Source organism: Lingula anatina, chromosome 1 (genome assembly GCF_051362555.1).
Source record: "Lingula anatina isolate TDL-2025a chromosome 1, LinAna3.0, whole genome shotgun sequence".
NCBI classification, from domain to species: domain Eukaryota; kingdom Metazoa; phylum Brachiopoda; class Lingulata; order Lingulida; family Lingulidae; genus Lingula; species Lingula anatina.
In genome coordinates, this window is record NC_141767.1 from 71,507,719 (window position 1) to 71,525,083 (window position 17,365).

The 17,365-nt window shown below is 36.1% G+C and overlaps 2 protein-coding genes across 4 annotated transcripts in view; one reads left to right on the forward strand and one right to left on the reverse strand.

Moving 5' to 3' along the window:
• LOC106168962 (galactose-1-phosphate uridylyltransferase) overlaps window positions 1-8,585 on the forward strand; it is a 10,550-nt gene extending 1,965 nt beyond the window's left edge. The window contains exons 3-10 of the mRNA XM_087001447.1: window positions 57-132; window positions 406-584; window positions 784-840; window positions 1,090-1,212; window positions 1,338-1,470; window positions 1,685-1,768; window positions 7,514-7,671; window positions 8,055-8,585. Coding sequence (XP_086857573.1) covers window positions 57-132; window positions 406-584; window positions 784-840; window positions 1,090-1,212; window positions 1,338-1,470; window positions 1,685-1,768; window positions 7,514-7,671; window positions 8,055-8,105 — 861 coding nt within the window. The 3' untranslated portion in view covers window positions 8,106-8,585. The remainder of the gene's footprint in view (window positions 1-56; window positions 133-405; window positions 585-783; window positions 841-1,089; window positions 1,213-1,337; window positions 1,471-1,684; window positions 1,769-7,513; window positions 7,672-8,054) is intronic.
• LOC106168972 (histone acetyltransferase KAT5) lies at window positions 8,575-16,534 on the reverse strand. Of its 3 annotated transcripts, none has more exons than XM_087001445.1 (13): window positions 16,376-16,534; window positions 16,077-16,134; window positions 15,739-15,807; window positions 15,319-15,506; window positions 15,139-15,204; window positions 14,889-14,918; window positions 14,047-14,199; window positions 13,806-13,889; window positions 13,198-13,287; window positions 12,865-13,005; window positions 12,582-12,675; window positions 9,989-10,012; window positions 8,575-9,668 (listed from the first exon to the last, which is right to left on the reverse strand). In XM_087001445.1, exons 1-13 carry the CDS (start codon window positions 16,394-16,396, stop codon window positions 9,607-9,609), a joined length of 1,080 nt encoding a protein of 359 aa, XP_086857571.1. In that variant the 5' UTR covers window positions 16,397-16,534; the 3' UTR covers window positions 8,575-9,606. The 3 variants fall into 3 exon arrangements, with proteins under 3 accessions (XP_086857571.1, XP_086857569.1, XP_086857570.1); XM_087001443.1 differs by having other exon boundaries at window positions 9,850-10,012; XM_087001444.1 differs by having other exon boundaries at window positions 9,850-10,012; window positions 15,364-15,506; window positions 16,376-16,533.
• Window positions 16,535-17,365: the final 831 nt, after the last annotated feature.

Genomic DNA, 17,365 nt, shown 5'->3' on the forward strand with positions numbered 1-17,365 from the left:
CGAACCCCCCGAACCCCTCCTGGCTATGGGCCTGATAACATATATATTGTCCACAGGTTAATCCCAACTACGATAGTACCTATGTGTTTGACAATGATTTCCCGGCACTGCTGCAGGAGGGCCCATCTCCAGGTGAGTGGACAGGTAGTCTTTGACAGGAGGGACCATCTCAGGGTGAATGTAGGGGTAGTTCCTAGCTAGGAAAGGGAGAAGTGACTTTTCACATTTTATATCATAGATTGGGAGTGGAATAGCTTTCAGTTAGTAAAAAGAAGGTGATTTATTTTTTTAGAATTATCTTTCTTGGCGTGAAATTCCTATTTTATATTAAGGTCTATATTTTATGCTGTGGCCAGTGATGTGTGGAAAGTGACAGTGATGTTGTATATTTATATCTGTTTAAAGAAGCCAGTGAAGACCCCCTGTTTCAGTCTGCTGCAGCCCATGGTGCATGTAAAGTGATGTGTTTTCACCCGTGGTCTGACATCACCTTGCCTCTCATGTCCATCCCAGATATCATGGCAGTCATTGAGAAGTGGGTAGAAATCATGCAAGATCTGGGGACCAAGTTTGTCTGGGTGCAGGTAAATGATTAGGATGATTTGTGAGAATGAGGCACAAAATATCTGTGAAGATATATTTTAAATGTTGGTGAAATTTTTAATATTTTTAAATAAAAGTTATTTGGGTATCTTCATTTGGTATAAAAAACACACCAATACAATGCACTTTCATCACAAAAAGTAATTGTTACAAATATAAAACAAGATTTTTGATTTGCAGATCTTTGAGAATAAAGGTGCTATCATGGGCTGCTCTAACCCTCATCCTCATTGCCAGGTATGTATCTATTTCCTCCACCTTCCACCCCCTCCTTGCTTCCCCCCCCCCCCCCACCCCCCTCTTAAATATACTTATGTAAGCATGCACACCCACTTGCATATAAATTGTACATTAACTAGTGTACTCTCTGTCTATGTTAGAAGAAATGTTTAAATACGAACTATTATGCAAATATTGTTCATGCATTTTGTCTTTGATTAGCAGTATGATGCTTACTTAATTTTTGGCTATGTCCTCATTGTCCAGGTTTGGGCCAGCTCCTTCCTGCCCAATGAGCCGTCTGTCAAAAACAGAACACAGAAACAGTATTATGAGAAACATAAAGTGCCAATGTTACTTGAATACATGGAAAAGGAAATCCAGAAAAAAGTAAGTAACTTTTATTAATTTTCCATTGTATTTTTAACATGCATTAATAATTATGTTGATATATGGTTGTGTTTGAAAAGTGTATGTGCAAGCACAGAGTATCAAATGTCTTTATTTGACTTCAGGAACGAATTGTTGTAGAGAATGGTCATTGGTTGTGTGTTGTGCCATATTGGGCAGTGTGGCCATATGAAACCATGCTGCTGCCAAAGAGACACATCCTCAGGTTACAGGACTTAAAGGAGGAGGAGAAACTGGGTGAGACAGCCACCTCTGGTGGTTTTGTGATCAGTCTGTCAAATAGTGCATTAATGCCCCAGCTTATTGCTGTATATAAAATGATGTAAAATATTAGATAATAAACATGGGCTAACTTATGTTATGACAGAACTTTGAGTGGATATTCTTTGACAGAATAAATGGAAGCTGGATTTTTTTTACAACATAGATTTAAAATTCTTGTTTTTTGCAGCTCTAGCAGACATAATGAAACAGCTGCTGACCAAGTATGATAATCTCTTTGAAGTGTCCTTCCCTTACTCTATGGGTTGGCATGGTAAGTATTCTGTTATATAAAGTTTTACAAGTGTCCTTTCCTTACTCTATGGGTTGGCATGGTAAGTATTCTGTTATATAAAGTTTTACAAGTGTCCTTTCCTTACTCTATGGGCTGGCATGTTAAGAATTCTGTTATATAAAGTTTTACAAGTGTCCTTCCCTTACTCTATGGGTTGGCATGGTAAGTATTGTGTTATATAAAGTTTTACAAGTGTCCTTTCCTTACTCTATGGGCTGGCATGGTAAGAATTCTGTCACATAAAGTTTCACAAGTGTCCTTCCCTTACTCTATGGGCTGGCATGGTAAGTATTGTGTTATATAAAGTTTTACAAGTGTCCTTCCCTTACTCTATGGGCTGGCATGGTAAGTATTGTGTTATATAAAGTTTTACAAGTGTCCTTCCCTTACTCTATGGGTTGGCATGGTAAGTATTGTGTTATATAAAGTTTTACAAGTGTCCTTTCCTTACTCTATGGGCTGGCATGGTACGTATTGTGTTATATAAAGTTTTACAAGTGTCCTTTCCTTACTCTATGGGTTGGCATGGTAAGTATTGTGTTATATAAAGTTTTACAAGTGTCCTTTCCTTACTCTATGGGCTGGCATGGTAAGTATTATGTTATATAAAGTTTTACAAGTGTCCTTCCCTTACTCTATGGGTTGGCATGGTAAGTATTGTGTTATATAAAGTTTTACAAGTGTCCTCTCCTTATTCTATCGGTTGGCATGGTAAGTATTGTGTTATATAAAGTTTTACAAGTGTCCTTCCCTTACTCTATGGGCTGGCATGGTAAGAATTCTGTTATATAGAGTTTTACCTGGAAAAAATCAGCATCTGTATTGTGTTATATAAAGTTTTACAAGTGTCCTCTCCTTATTCTATCGGTTGGCATGGTAAGTATTGTGTTATATAAAGTTTTACAAGTGTCCTTTCCTTACTCTATGGGTTGGCATGGTAAGTATTGTGTTATATAAAGTTTTACAAGTGTCCTTTCCTTACTCTATGGGTTGGCATGGTAAGTATTCTGTTATATAAAGTTTTACAAGTGTCCTTTCCTTACTCTATGGGCTGGCATGGTAAGTATTATGTGATATAAAGTTTTACAAGTGTCCTTCCCTTACTCTATGGGTTGGCATGGTAAGTATTGTGTTATATAAAGTTTTACAAGTGTCCTCTCCTTATTCTATGGGTTGGCATGGTAAGTATTGTGTTATATAAAGTTTTACAAGTGTCCTTTCCTTACTCTATGGGCTGGCATGGTAAGTATTATGTTATATAAAGTTTTACAAGTGTCCTTCCCTTACTCTATGGGTTGGCATGGTAAGTATTGTGTTATATAAAGTTTTACAAGTGTCCTCTCCTTATTCTATCGGTTGGCATGGTAAGTATTGTGTTATATAAAGTTTTACAAGTGTCCTTTCCTTACTCTATGGGCTGGCATGGTAAGAATTCTGTTATATAAAGTTTTACAAGTGTCCTTCCCTTACTCTATGGGTTGGCATGGTAGGTATTGTGTTATATAAAGTTTTACAAGTGTCCTTTCCTTACTCTATGGGCTGGCATGGTACGTATTGTGTTATATAAAGTTTTACAAGTGTCCTTTCCTTACTCTATGGGTTGGCATGGTAAGTATTGTGTTATATAAAGTTTTACAAGTGTCCTTTCCTTACTCTATGGGCTGGCATGGTAAGTATTATGTTATATAAAGTTTTACAAGTGTCCTTCCCTTACTCTATGGGTTGGCATGGTAAGTATTGTGTTATATAAAGTTTTACAAGTGTCCTCTCCTTATTCTATCGGTTGGCATGGTAAGTATTGTGTTATATAAAGTTTTACAAGTGTCCTTCCCTTACTCTATGGGCTGGCATGGTAAGAATTCTGTTATATAGAGTTTTACCTGGAAAAAATCAGCATCTGTATTGTGTTATATAAAGTTTTACAAGTGTCCTCTCCTTATTCTATCGGTTGGCATGGTAAGTATTGTGTTATATAAAGTTTTACAAGTGTCCTTTCCTTACTCTATGGGTTGGCATGGTAAGTATTGTGTTATATAAAGTTTTACAAGTGTCCTTTCCTTACTCTATGGGTTGGCATGGTAAGTATTCTGTTATATAAAGTTTTACAAGTGTCCTTTCCTTACTCTATGGGCTGGCATGGTAAGTATTATGTGATATAAAGTTTTACAAGTGTCCTTCCCTTACTCTATGGGTTGGCATGGTAAGTATTGTGTTATATAAAGTTTTACAAGTGTCCTCTCCTTATTCTATGGGTTGGCATGGTAAGTATTGTGTTATATAAAGTTTTACAAGTGTCCTTTCCTTACTCTATGGGCTGGCATGGTAAGTATTATGTTATATAAAGTTTTACAAGTGTCCTTCCCTTACTCTATGGGTTGGCATGGTAAGTATTGTGTTATATAAAGTTTTACAAGTGTCCTCTCCTTATTCTATCAGTTGGCATGGTAAGTATTGTGTTATATAAAGTTTTACAAGTGTCCTTTCCTTACTCTATGGGCTGGCATGGTAAGAATTCTGTTATATAAAGTTTTACAAGTGTCCTTCCCTTACTCTATGGGTTGGCATGGTAGGTATTGTGTTATATAAAGTTTTACAAGTGTCCTTTCCTTACTCTATGGGCTGGCATGGTACGTATTGTGTTATATAAAGTTTTACAAGTGTCCTTTCCTTACTCTATGGGTTGGCATGGTAAGTATTGTGTTATATAAAGTTTTACAAGTGTCCTTTCCTTACTCTATGGGCTGGCATGGTAAGTATTATGTTATATAAAGTTTTACAAGTGTCCTTCCCTTACTCTATGGGTTGGCATGGTAAGTATTGTGTTATATAAAGTTTTACAAGTGTCCTCTCCTTATTCTATCGGTTGGCATGGTAAGTATTGTGTTATATAAAGTTTTACAAGTGTCCTTCCCTTACTCTATGGGCTGGCATGGTAAGAATTCTGTTATATAGAGTTTTACCTGGAAAAAATCAGCATCTGTATTGTGTTATATAAAGTTTTACAAGTGTCCTCTCCTTATTCTATCGGTTGGCATGGTAAGTATTGTGTTATATAAAGTTTTACAAGTGTCCTTTCCTTACTCTATGGGTTGGCATGGTAAGTATTGTGTTATATAAAGTTTTACAAGTGTCCTTTCCTTACTCTATGGGTTGGCATGGTAAGTATTCTGTTATATAAAGTTTTACAAGTGTCCTTTCCTTACTCTATGGGCTGGCATGGTAAGTATTATGTGATATAAAGTTTTACAAGTGTCCTTCCCTTACTCTATGGGTTGGCATGGTAAGTATTGTGTTATATAAAGTTTTACAAGTGTCCTCTCCTTATTCTATCGGTTGGCATGGTAAGTATTGTGTTATATAAAGTTTTACAAGTGTCCTTTCCTTACTCTATGGGCTGGCATGGTAAGAATTCTGTTATATAAAGTTTTACAAGTGTCCTTCCCTTACTCTATGGGTTGGCATGGTAAGTATTGTGTTATATAAAGTTTTACAAGTGTCCTTTCCTTACTCTATGGGTTGGCATGGTAAGTATTCTGTTATATAAAGTTTTACAAGTGTCCTTTCCTTACTCTATGGGCTGGCATGGTAAGTATTATGTTATATAAAGTTTTACAAGTGTCCTTCCCTTACTCTATGGGTTGGCATGGTAAGTATTGTGTTATATAAAGTTTTACAAGTGTCCTCTCCTTATTCTATCGGTTGGCATGGTAAGTATTGTGTTATATAAAGTTTTACAAGTGTCCTTTCCTTACTCTATGGGCTGGCATGGTAAGAATTCTGTTATATAAAGTTTTACAAGTGTCCTTCCCTTACTCTATGGGTTGGCATGGTAAGTATTGTGTTATATAAAGTTTTACAAGTGTCCTTTCCTTACTCTATGGGCTGGCATGGTAAGAATTCTGTCACATAAAGTTTCACAAGTGTCCTTCCCTTACTCTATGGGCTGGCATGGTAAGTATTGTGTTATATAAAGTTTAACAAGTGTCCTCTCCTTATTCTATCGGTTGGCATGGTAAGTATTGTGTTATATAAAGTTTTACAAGTGTCCTTCCCTTACTCTATGGGCTGGCATGGTAAGAATTCTGTTATATAGAGTTTTACCTGGAAAAAATCAGCATCTGTATTGTGTTATATAAAGTTTTACAAGTGTCCTCTCCTTATTCTATCGGTTGGCATGGTAAGTATTGTGTTATATAAAGTTTTACAAGTGTCCTTTCCTTACTCTATGGGTTGGCATGGTAAGTATTGTGTTATATAAAGTTTTACAAGTGTCCTTTCCTTACTCTATGGGTTGGCATGGTAAGTATTCTGTTATATAAAGTTTTACAAGTGTCCTTTCCTTACTCTATGGGCTGGCATGGTAAGTATTATGTGATATAAAGTTTTACAAGTGTCCTTCCCTTACTCTATGGGTTGGCATGGTAAGTATTGTGTTATATAAAGTTTTACAAGTGTCCTCTCCTTATTCTATCGGTTGGCATGGTAAGTATTGTGTTATATAAAGTTTTACAAGTGTCCTTTCCTTACTCTATGGGCTGGCATGGTAAGAATTCTGTTATATAAAGTTTTACAAGTGTCCTTCCCTTACTCTATGGGTTGGCATGGTAAGTATTGTGTTATATAAAGTTTTACAAGTGTCCTTTCCTTACTCTATGGGTTGGCATGGTAAGTATTCTGTTATATAAAGTTTTACAAGTGTCCTTTCCTTACTCTATGGGCTGGCATGGTAAGTATTATGTTATATAAAGTTTTACAAGTGTCCTTCCCTTACTCTATGGGTTGGCATGGTAAGTATTGTGTTATATAAAGTTTTACAAGTGTCCTCTCCTTATTCTATCGGTTGGCATGGTAAGTATTGTGTTATATAAAGTTTTACAAGTGTCCTTTCCTTACTCTATGGGCTGGCATGGTAAGAATTCTGTTATATAAAGTTTTACAAGTGTCCTTCCCTTACTCTATGGGTTGGCATGGTAAGTATTGTGTTATATAAAGTTTTACAAGTGTCCTTTCCTTACTCTATGGGCTGGCATGGTAAGAATTCTGTCACATAAAGTTTCACAAGTGTCCTTCCCTTACTCTATGGGCTGGCATGGTAAGTATTGTGTTATATAAAGTTTTACAAGTGTCCTTCCCTTACTCTATGGGCTGGCATGGTAAGTATTGTGTTATATAAAGTTTTACAAGTGTCCTTCCCTTACTCTATGGGTTGGCATGGTAAGTATTGTGTTATATAAAGTTTTACAAGTGTCCTTTCCTTACTCTATGGGCTGGCATGGTAAGAATTCTGTCACATAAAGTTTCACAAGTGTCCTTCCCTTACTCTATGGGCTGGCATGGTAAGAATTCTGTTATATAGAGTTTTACCTGGAAAAAATCAGCATCTGCCAATCCAAAAAAAAAAAAAAGTTAAAATTTTGATTTAGTCAAGAACATACATCTTCTTAATTTAATGGAAATGAAAAGAATGAGAGAAGTGTCACATTAATCACTGTTCATTATTTGAGATATAATTTTTGAAAATGTTGAGCTCTGATTCTGCCTGTGTCAGCCATTTGTACATTACAATGATTGACAAAATGAGAGACAACCCAGAAGTGTGTGCTTCATCACCCTAAGAGTCCCTCTTGAAAGCCACAACTTTTCATCATAAATGACAAGTCAACAGTAGTTTTACACAAGATTATTGTATGTCTTGGTGGTCCCATGTCCATATCTCTCCCACAGGTGCCCCCACAGGTCCAGAGAGCTCCAGTGAAGACTACAGCCACTGGCAGCTACATGCCATCTACTACCCTCCTCTGCTCAGGTCAGCCACAGTGAAGAAGTTTATGGTGGGCTATGAAATGTTGGGCTCTCCACAGAGAGATCTAACAGCAGAGCAGGTATGGTCAGTGAAGTTAACAGCCTAGAGTAACTGGGGACAATTATTACAGGCAGTCTTTAAATGTTTCTTCTATTAGAAGAAAAGTCCAGATTAAATGAAGACAATTATTAAAGGAAAACAGTCTTTAAATGTTAGTTCTATTGGAAGAGAAGGCCAGAGTTACTGGTGGCAATTATAAAAGGGAAACAGGAAATTAACATGCTTCTTCTCCCAGGAGAGAAACCAGCAGGGTTGTCGAAGTGGGATAACAATAACCAACCTCCAATCTAAAGAAGGTTAAGATTGTTTTATAAGAACACCGTAATCCTGAATAAAAAATTTAAAAAATTGTTCAGACTTCAGTGACCTCAATATTAAAGAAATCTTCACCATTTTTTTCAGGCTGCAGAAAAGCTTAGACTGCTACCAGACATCCATTACAAGAAATCCTAATGATGGGCAGCAAAAATTTTGGCTGTGGCTACTTTTAACTTTATGATGCAATCTCGTGTTGCTTAATATACTTACTTTTTATCCAGTTTAGGGAAATTAATTTTATTCTATACAAGGTGTGGAAGGGTGCTTTTATGACCTTAGGTGATATATTACCTACTTACATGTGAAGGATAAGGGAAAATAATTTGATTTCATTATCTTATATTTAGGTAGCTACTTATTAATATCACAATTTGTTTAACACTGAGGGTCTAACCAAAAGATCATGTAACATATATTTGACAGGCAAATATGAATTAATAACTTGGGTTTTGAATAATCTGTTTATAGTGGTTAACATGGGCTTTAGATCTACACTTTATCTAACCAGGCATTTACTGTGTGGTTATATGACCAACCTCATTTATACATTACAGAAAAATGTTTGAATCATTATGATTGGGCAATATTGAATGAAGAATAAACATTAACATATAATCTTTCTATTCTTTTCCTCATGAATGTGAATCTGCATGTGATGAGTTTACACATTTTCAAATTTTTGACTCTAAATGTTTTTCAGTTTTCTTTCACAGTAGTAATGTTAAGAATAAATTGATCATAGACTGCATTCCCACAGATTTGAGATTGATCCATCCCCGTGGGGAGTCTCACTAGATTACTGTCAGCTTAGCAAGCTTAAATGTCTGTCCTGCCTACTAAAAGCTGTAAGGGGGTAATTAACTTCCGTGCGTGTTCGGCTGACAGCAATTTAGCATGAACCCCCAGGGAGTTAGGTCGATCCAGATGGATCGATCTAAATCAGTGGGAATGCAGTCATTGACTTTTTAATTATCTTCCCTCTTGGTAGACTTATCAACATTGTTTTAACCAACACCAAGCAAACAGATATTAATTCTTCCTGATCCACTTTTCATTTTGCAACAATGAAACCTTGTTGACTTTGAAAGACAAAGGGTATTACAGACAAATGTATTGACATCACAGTTGATGGGTATCCTCATGGGGAACCAACTTGTTCATCTAGGTCACAGAAAATATTTTAAACTACTACTCCGTGAATTGGAATATTTATATTAAAATGATTTGCTAATAGATGCATGCTTCTTTTCACTGGTTTTTGTTCACAGCAATTCAAACCTTGGATAAAACCCTCTATGTGTGCAATGAACAAGTCCATGAAGTGGCAGCACCACTGTGTGCCCTACACAGTTGGCGCCACCATCTGCTCTACACAGAGCTAAGAGATTAATCATCCATTTTGGCAAATTTCTCTTTCTCTTCAGCCTTTCAGTGTCATTCTTCATTTTTCCATTCTCAGTGGCCTAGGCCCGTTCCTTTTTTTACCACTTTCCTCTTTTACTCCAGTCTTTAGGTTGCCAATGTAAAGCTTTTGAGTCAATTCTTGTTTTCCTCTTCTGCATGGCCTTGGCCTGTGTATCTAACTGTTCCTTGGATAGTGTGATGATGTATTGACCTTTGTAATAATTGATGAGATTCAAATGCTGCAGAGTGGAGATGACGTCTTCTTTCTTAATACTGGTAAGTTCTGATGCTTCACTGAAAATAGAAAGAACATGAGTAACAGTTTGTTTTTGCTCTCTCTTCTGTCATTGGCTCACTAACTGATGATCACAATTGATGTTTCAAATTGAGAAATGTTAAATTTAAATTGTGGTTGTCTTTTTTTTAACTTGAATAATTACATACAAATGTAGTGATTGATATAAAAAGCATGTACTTGATAGTAATGACGGGTCTCTCCCCATTCTCATTGGGTTTGAGTCCTATTAGAATCTCCAGTATAGTCTGTGACCAGTAGCTCCTGTAGGAGAGGAGACCCAAGTCAGACAGGGGCTTCTCGGGGGTTCCTGTCTTACCTTCAAACTTGGACAGCTCATAACCTGAAACACAAGTATGGAGGGTAGCAGAAAAAACTAGATGACTTCACACTAATGAGTTTTACCTCTAAAACAGCATAAGTGCTGCATACATTTCTACAACAAACTGAACACTGGTTTTGGTTTTTTAAGTATAAGACTACAGAAAATAAACTAGAGGATCAGAGAGGCGATACCGCCTCCGAATATTGTACCACCAGCTGGAGCAAGCGCATTCGTATAGACCCCCACATACGCAAAATAAGGGACACAGCCACCAGTCTTATGCTTGACAAGCTGTAAAAATGCAATCAACAAGAATTTTCAAAATACGCAAAAAATATATAAAACTTAAAATGGTACAATCAAAGTTAAGTTCATTGTAAGGTAGGTCAAAGGTCAATTTCAAGGTCACAGTAAATTTCCAGTATATGACTTCCTATTCAACTTCAATAGTAACTATGGACCTATCTCTGCCAGGTTTGGAGTTAAAAGAGAAAGAAATTAGCAGAGTTCAGTTCATGATTATAAGTAGGTCAAAGGTCAATTTCAAGGTCACACTTAGATTGCCAGTATATGACTTCCTATTCAAGTTCAATAGTAACTATGGACCTATCTCGCTAGTTTTGGAAATAAAAGGGAACCAAAATTTGCAAAGTTCAATTCATGATAAAGAGTAGGTCAAAGGTCAATTTCAAGGTCACATTTAGATTGCCAGTATATGACTTCCTATTCAAGTTCAATAGTAACTATGGACCTATCTCTGCCAGGTTTGGAGATAAAAGGGAACCAAAATTTGCAAAGTTCAGTTCATGGTGAAAAGAAGGTCAAAGGTCAATTTCAAGGTCACAGTAAGATTGCCAGTACATGACTTCCTATTCAACTTCAATAGTAACTATGGACTTATCTCTGCCAGTTTTGGAGACATAAGGAACTAAATGTTATAATTTTGGAGTTACCATAATGTGCAATAAATTTCCTACGGAAAAAATTAATTAAAATAAAGAAAAGGTCATTTTGGTCAAAATTCTTGAAATGGGAGGTGCTCTGAAGTTCCAGATGTTCAAATTTGATGAAATAATGTCATTTTTGACCACAAGTTGCCTGCTTTGCCAAGCCTTATGTTTTATTTTTCCGGAGTTCAAAATTTATTATCCATTACCGTACTGCACATTTTGCTTTAACCACCAAAATGTACTTTTTGATACAGCAAACTTTGGAGATAAAAGGGAACCAAAATTTGCAAAGTTCAGTTCGTGATGAAAAGTAGGTCAAAGGTCAATTTCAAGGTCACACTTAGATTGCCAGTATATGACTTCCTATTCAAGTTCAATAGTAACTATGGACCTATCTCTGCCAGTTTTGGAGATAAAAGGGAAGCAAAATTTGCAAAGTTCAATTCATGGTGTAAAGTAGGTCAAAGGTCAATTTCAAGGTCACAGTAAGATTGCCAGTACATGACTTCCTATTCAACTTCAATAGTAACTATGGACTTATCTCTGCCAGTTTTGGAGACATAAGGAACTAAATGTTATAATTTTGGAGTTACCATAATGTGCAATAAATTTCCTACGGAAAAAATTAATTAAAATAAAGAAAAGGTCATTTTGGTCAAAATTCTTGAAATGGGAGGTGCTCTGAAGTTCCAGAAGTTCAAATTTGATGAAATAATGTCATTTTTGACCACAAGTTGTCTGCTTTGCCAAGTCTTATGTTTTATTTTTCCGGAGTTCAAAATTTATTATCCATTACTGTACTGCACATTTTGCTTTCACCACCAATATGTACTTTTTGATACAGCGTAACTCGAAAACCGTATGGAATACAAAAAAACGGAGACCACCTCCAGTGTTGGGCTTTACCTGCTCTACAAAATGCAAAAAAGAATGGGTCTCTAGCATTAACGGTTCCCGAATTAGAGACAGTTTTCAGTTTCGGTATCTTATGGCCGCTACTCCCGTGAAAATGCACCGATTGACCCCAAATTCACAAAGATGAAAGATGACCTGAAGGGTAACATTTTCCAATAATATTATTGGTTAAGTCTGTGTGGTGTCTGAATAACAGCGCAAATAAATTTTTTTTCGAAAAAAAATTCATTTTTTTGAAAATTTTTGCCCGTTTGACCTTGAAATAAAGGTCAAAGGTCAAATCCAAGGGCATATTTGAAATCTACACATATGACTTTTGGAAAGCCGTCTGTAGAAATTTTTCCCATAATTCCTTCCGTAGGGTAGATAATTAGCATTTAATTTTGCCATTTTTGGACAAGGGTGCATTGCAATGAGTGCCACACCTAGACCCCAATACCGACAAAGCCCAAATTTTACGTGGAACGAGTTGAGATTATAGGTGACCTAAATCCAAGAGATGGGTATGGGGGCCCTTACCGTCTAGGAGGAGAAGCGGTAACGGTAACATGGCGGCGGAGCCGGCGGAGCCGCAGGAGCCGGCGGAACGGACCGGACGGGACTAAAACCATGTGTACCGCCAGCGCTAACGCTGGTGGTACAATAATGTATAAGAACATTCTTTCCCTATCTATTAAACCTAACATGATAAAAATATTATAGAATGAAGGGTAGATACTTACTGAATTCAATCAGCAGTTTTCCATACCCTTTCCTTTGATGAGGAGGTAAAGTAAGGATACATGCCACATTATAATCTTCTGTTGATTCTTTTTCCTACAATAATAAATGAAATGAAAACTGAGGAGAGCATTTTGAAAGAGATGAAATAAAAGCTCTGTGGTATTTAAACATTATCTAATATGCTGCTTTTATGCTAACAAAAGGAAGTCTTAAAACCCTTTAAAGAAAAAAAAACTCACTAATTATGTAAGTAAAAAAGCAGTTATATATTTTCTGTGTTACCTTTGAGAAATAGCCCACAATATGGAACCCCTGGCTGTCAGACTCACACATCACATAGAAGAGAAAGGGGTCTGTGTCATAGTACAGTGTCTTGTGGTCTAAGAATAACTTGGCCAGAAGACAAAGATTCTGTGCATATGTCTGGGGAAATATCACATCCAATTAACATCAAATTTATATAATTCATGAGGCATATAGTTTAGATTATATTGATATAATGACAAAATGGATATCATTCTATAATTTGTATTTTACTTTGATTTCATTACATTTTCAGAACTTGTACCCAGCAGAAACTATGCTAGGAAAAAAATAGTAAAAAGAGAAACGTACTTTATTTTTCCTCCCATCAATCTCAAAGAAGGATATGTTTGCTTTGCGGTAGATTTCATTCCCTGGTGGATGTTTATGTGGGCATTTGGCCTGGAACAAAGCACAACTGATTAACTTGGAATTTATAGTAAATCCATGGCCTTGAAAATGTGTGTGTGTGTGTGTGTGTGTGAACAACTGAGTGCACAATAACAAAATACTATGTTTCACATCAATAACAAATGTTCAATATTAATTCTCTGCATCCTCCAGACAAACAGCTACTCTTCTTACCAAGACATGTTACTCTTCATATACTTGAGACAGAACTCACACAGTTACTTTACTTACCAAGTGTCTTCTAAGACATGTGTTACTCTTCATATACTTGAGACAGAACTCACACAGTTACTTTACTTACCAAGTGTCTTCTAAGACGTGTTACGCTTCATATACTTCAGAAAGAACTCACACAGTTACTTCACTTACCAAGTGTTTTCTAAGACATGTGTTACTCTTCATATACTTGAGACAGAACTCACACAGTTACTTTACTTACCAAGTGTCTTCTAAGACATGTGTTACGCTTCATATACTTCAGAAAGAACTCAAACAGTTACTTCACTTACCAAGTGTCTTCTAAGACATGTGTTACTCTTCATATACTTGAGACAGAATTCACACAGGTACACTATAGGAATGTTGGTCAGCTCCTGGTAGGAAAATTGAGTGGCATGTGATAGTCATACAAATATGCATCAATCTATGTTAAATCAATGATTTTCCTAGAGCCAGTTTAAAGCACATCTGTGAATACCAACCGATAGAAAAGTATGAATAAACATGCAGAAATCCAATATTCCTACTCACTTGTGGATATGGAGAAAAGTACCAGGGTTTTATTCTATATTTCCCTATTTGGATGGTCTCGATATTTTTCATCCTAGTCACTATGTCATCCTGGTGTCCATGGGCCACCATACTGCCTGTCTGCCTGGGAGCCTTGGGGGCACTCGGTTCCTCCTGAAACCATAGCAACCAGAGTAACCATAGTAACACTCATAGGATCACAGGGCCTCAACAGTACCATTATAATCATAACAATTACTTTGCTAAATTTAGGGAAATTCTGGTAAAGATTTTGTTTTATATAGGAGGATTATGCAGGTAACATTGTGGCCCATTTATCTAATGAAAATAATACCATGCTTTTGAAATCTGTGTAGCCATACATTGTTTCTTACCTGTACTCCTAGACCATATAATACATTGTTTCTTACCTGTACTCCTAGACCATATAATACATTGGTTCTTACCTGTACTCCTAGACCATATAATACATTGGTTCTTACCTGTACTCCTAGACCATATAATACATTGTTTCTTACCTGTACTCCTAGACCATATAATACACTGTTTCTTACCTGTACTCATAGACCATATAATACACTGTTTCTTACCTGTACTCCTAAACCATATAATACACTGTTTCTTACCTGTACTCATAGACCATATAATACATTGTTTCTTACCTGTACTCCTAGACCATATAATACATTGTTTCTTACCTGTACTCCTAGACCATATAATACACTGTTTCTTACCTGTACTCATAGACCATGTAATACATTGTTTCTTACCTGTACTCCTAGACCATATAATACATTGTTTCTTACCTGTACTACTAGACCATATATTATATTGTTTCTTACCTGTACTCCTAGACCATCTCTGGAGTCTGTCTGCAAGTACAACAAGTACATTTGTTACAATATTTCTGTGGAAATGTAATGTTAACAGCAGCTTAACATCCCTGATACAGAAAAACCCAACATGAAACATTTATCAACAAATCATGTGAGCAATCTTTGATTTCATTTCATTATCTTGGGTATTAAACTTTTGGTTCAATTACTTTGTAACACTGATGAATAAAAACTGAAGTTTACAAATAAAACTTACATCATTGGTTTCAAAATGCTTCCTTTTTCTTCCAAGAACAGATCCCTTTTTGGTGAGTCCTCCATTCTAAAAGAAAATCAACCAAATGTCAAACATAGTAAAAGGTGAAAAATGTAAATTTGTTAAACAGAAAATTAGCAGAGTTACCATAGGTGGTTTATAAAGAAAACTGTGTATAACCTGTGTCATCATGACTTGCTGTGGATGGTGGGTAATGCCACTTACCACCAGCTCTCTCTCAGGACTGCTGGGTCTGGAACCTGACGCCTTGTTGTCCTTCACTGGCGTCTTAGCATCCTTCTTGGGCAGCTCTACCTTGTCCAGGTTTAAACGGCTTTCATCCACCCACTCATCCAAACGCTTATTAACTGGAACATATCATACAACATTTGATAAGGTGATCTTTTTGCCATGAATGTGCCAAAGCCAAATAGTACTGCATAAATCTCAGGCAGAGATTCTTTACTAGATAGTATGGTGTCACTACAGGATACTGCAGGTGGTACAAAACCACATGAAAAGTATCATTATAGCAATTCATTACTTAAGACAAATTAAGCTATTATGAATACTAGCATAGCTTTGCAAATTGACACTTACAATCAAGATAGTGAATATAATACATGGTTTTCCCACCAACATCCTTTTTGCTCAGGACCTCTGCTTCTCCTAGATAAGTGAATAAAAAAATCTCAAAATAGCTACATTAATGCTGATCGACATACACATTTCAAATCAAAAAGATGAAAGAGAAGACTTTTTTTGTTTATTACATAAAACTAGATTTCACAAGTCCCGTTTGCTTTACCACAAAAGAGAAAGTCCCTCACGTTAATTATAATAATTCCTTATTTCTGGTAATTTCTGTATCTGTCAGTATACATCTAAAGAAACCACTACTGGTATATGATAGACGGGAAAATATCAAAATGACTTACGCCACTCCTCAGAAGACTGAAACTTTGCAGGCACATGGCACCCTTCTGTGATCTCCATCTAAACAACAAGAATATAAAGTAGTAGTATATGCCAAACACCATAGAAACAAGTGAGAGTGCAACTGGCTTTTTTTTTATAGGGGAACTTCACTGCTGGGCATATAGAACACAGCAAACAATAAAACTGGCTACACAATATACATATTTTTTGAAGGCAAATATAAGATGTTAAACAAAAACACACAACATGTAAAATTACGTCAAATTTTATTGAGAGCACTTATTATTTTTCTACTCACTGTTTTGTTCTCCACAGCCATTGTAAGTTTGTGTTTTTTGGGGCGAAAGTATGACAACTGTGCTTTTCAAATACTTTGAGTCGGCCTTCACATAAGCCCTTTATTCTGAACTTCTTACAAAAAAGATTGAAATCTTTTACCGCTACTAGATGGCGCGTACGCTCATTACCTGCTGCAAACTATGATATGCCAAGCGCCACCTAAAGGCAGTTTTTGTGGCAGACACTGAACCAAAACTAGGCGGAACACGAGATTGTTTGCTCATTTAATTTTCTGCTTAACGATAAAAATTTCTTGTACCAGAATAATTGATAATGATAAGAAATTATCAATTATTTTAACATTAAGTAACATGTAATAGGCCACAGATTGTAATCTGTAGCAAGCTGAACAACATAATTCACTTTGTATGGTTTTTTAAGGGGCCGTAGCGATAGTCCGAAGGTTCAATAGTCCGAAGGTTCATTGGTCCGAATGTTCACTATAGAACCTTCGGACCAATGAACCCTTGATTAAAAAATCGATAAAAATGTTACCACTTTTCGGACCAATGAACCTTCGGACTATCGAGACGCCCCCTTTTTTAAAACACACGCTCCTCTTCTTTTCATTTAAAACTTTTCATAAAAAAAGAAAGAAAGAAAGAAAACAGTGTTAATAACCAAAAATATTATGTGCAACAATAAAATTTCCTTGATTTTTTTTTCTTTTTTTTGTGTCTGTGTGTGTGCATGTAGTAGAAGAGCAGGTAAAATGGTTATTTTTTAAAGATGAAAGTAGACCTTTTAAACAGAAGTCCAGAAAATGAAAACATTTAACGTGGTCAATTTTACATAGGGATCTGGGGAATTGCACCTGAAAACTTTTTCATAATTTTTTTTACAAATTTTCTGGACAAATCTGCATCGGTCCTTTTTTGTACTATAGTGTTTAACAATTACAATTCTGTTTCTCTGTATTAAATGTTACAATCAGCAGAGAGTATCTCTA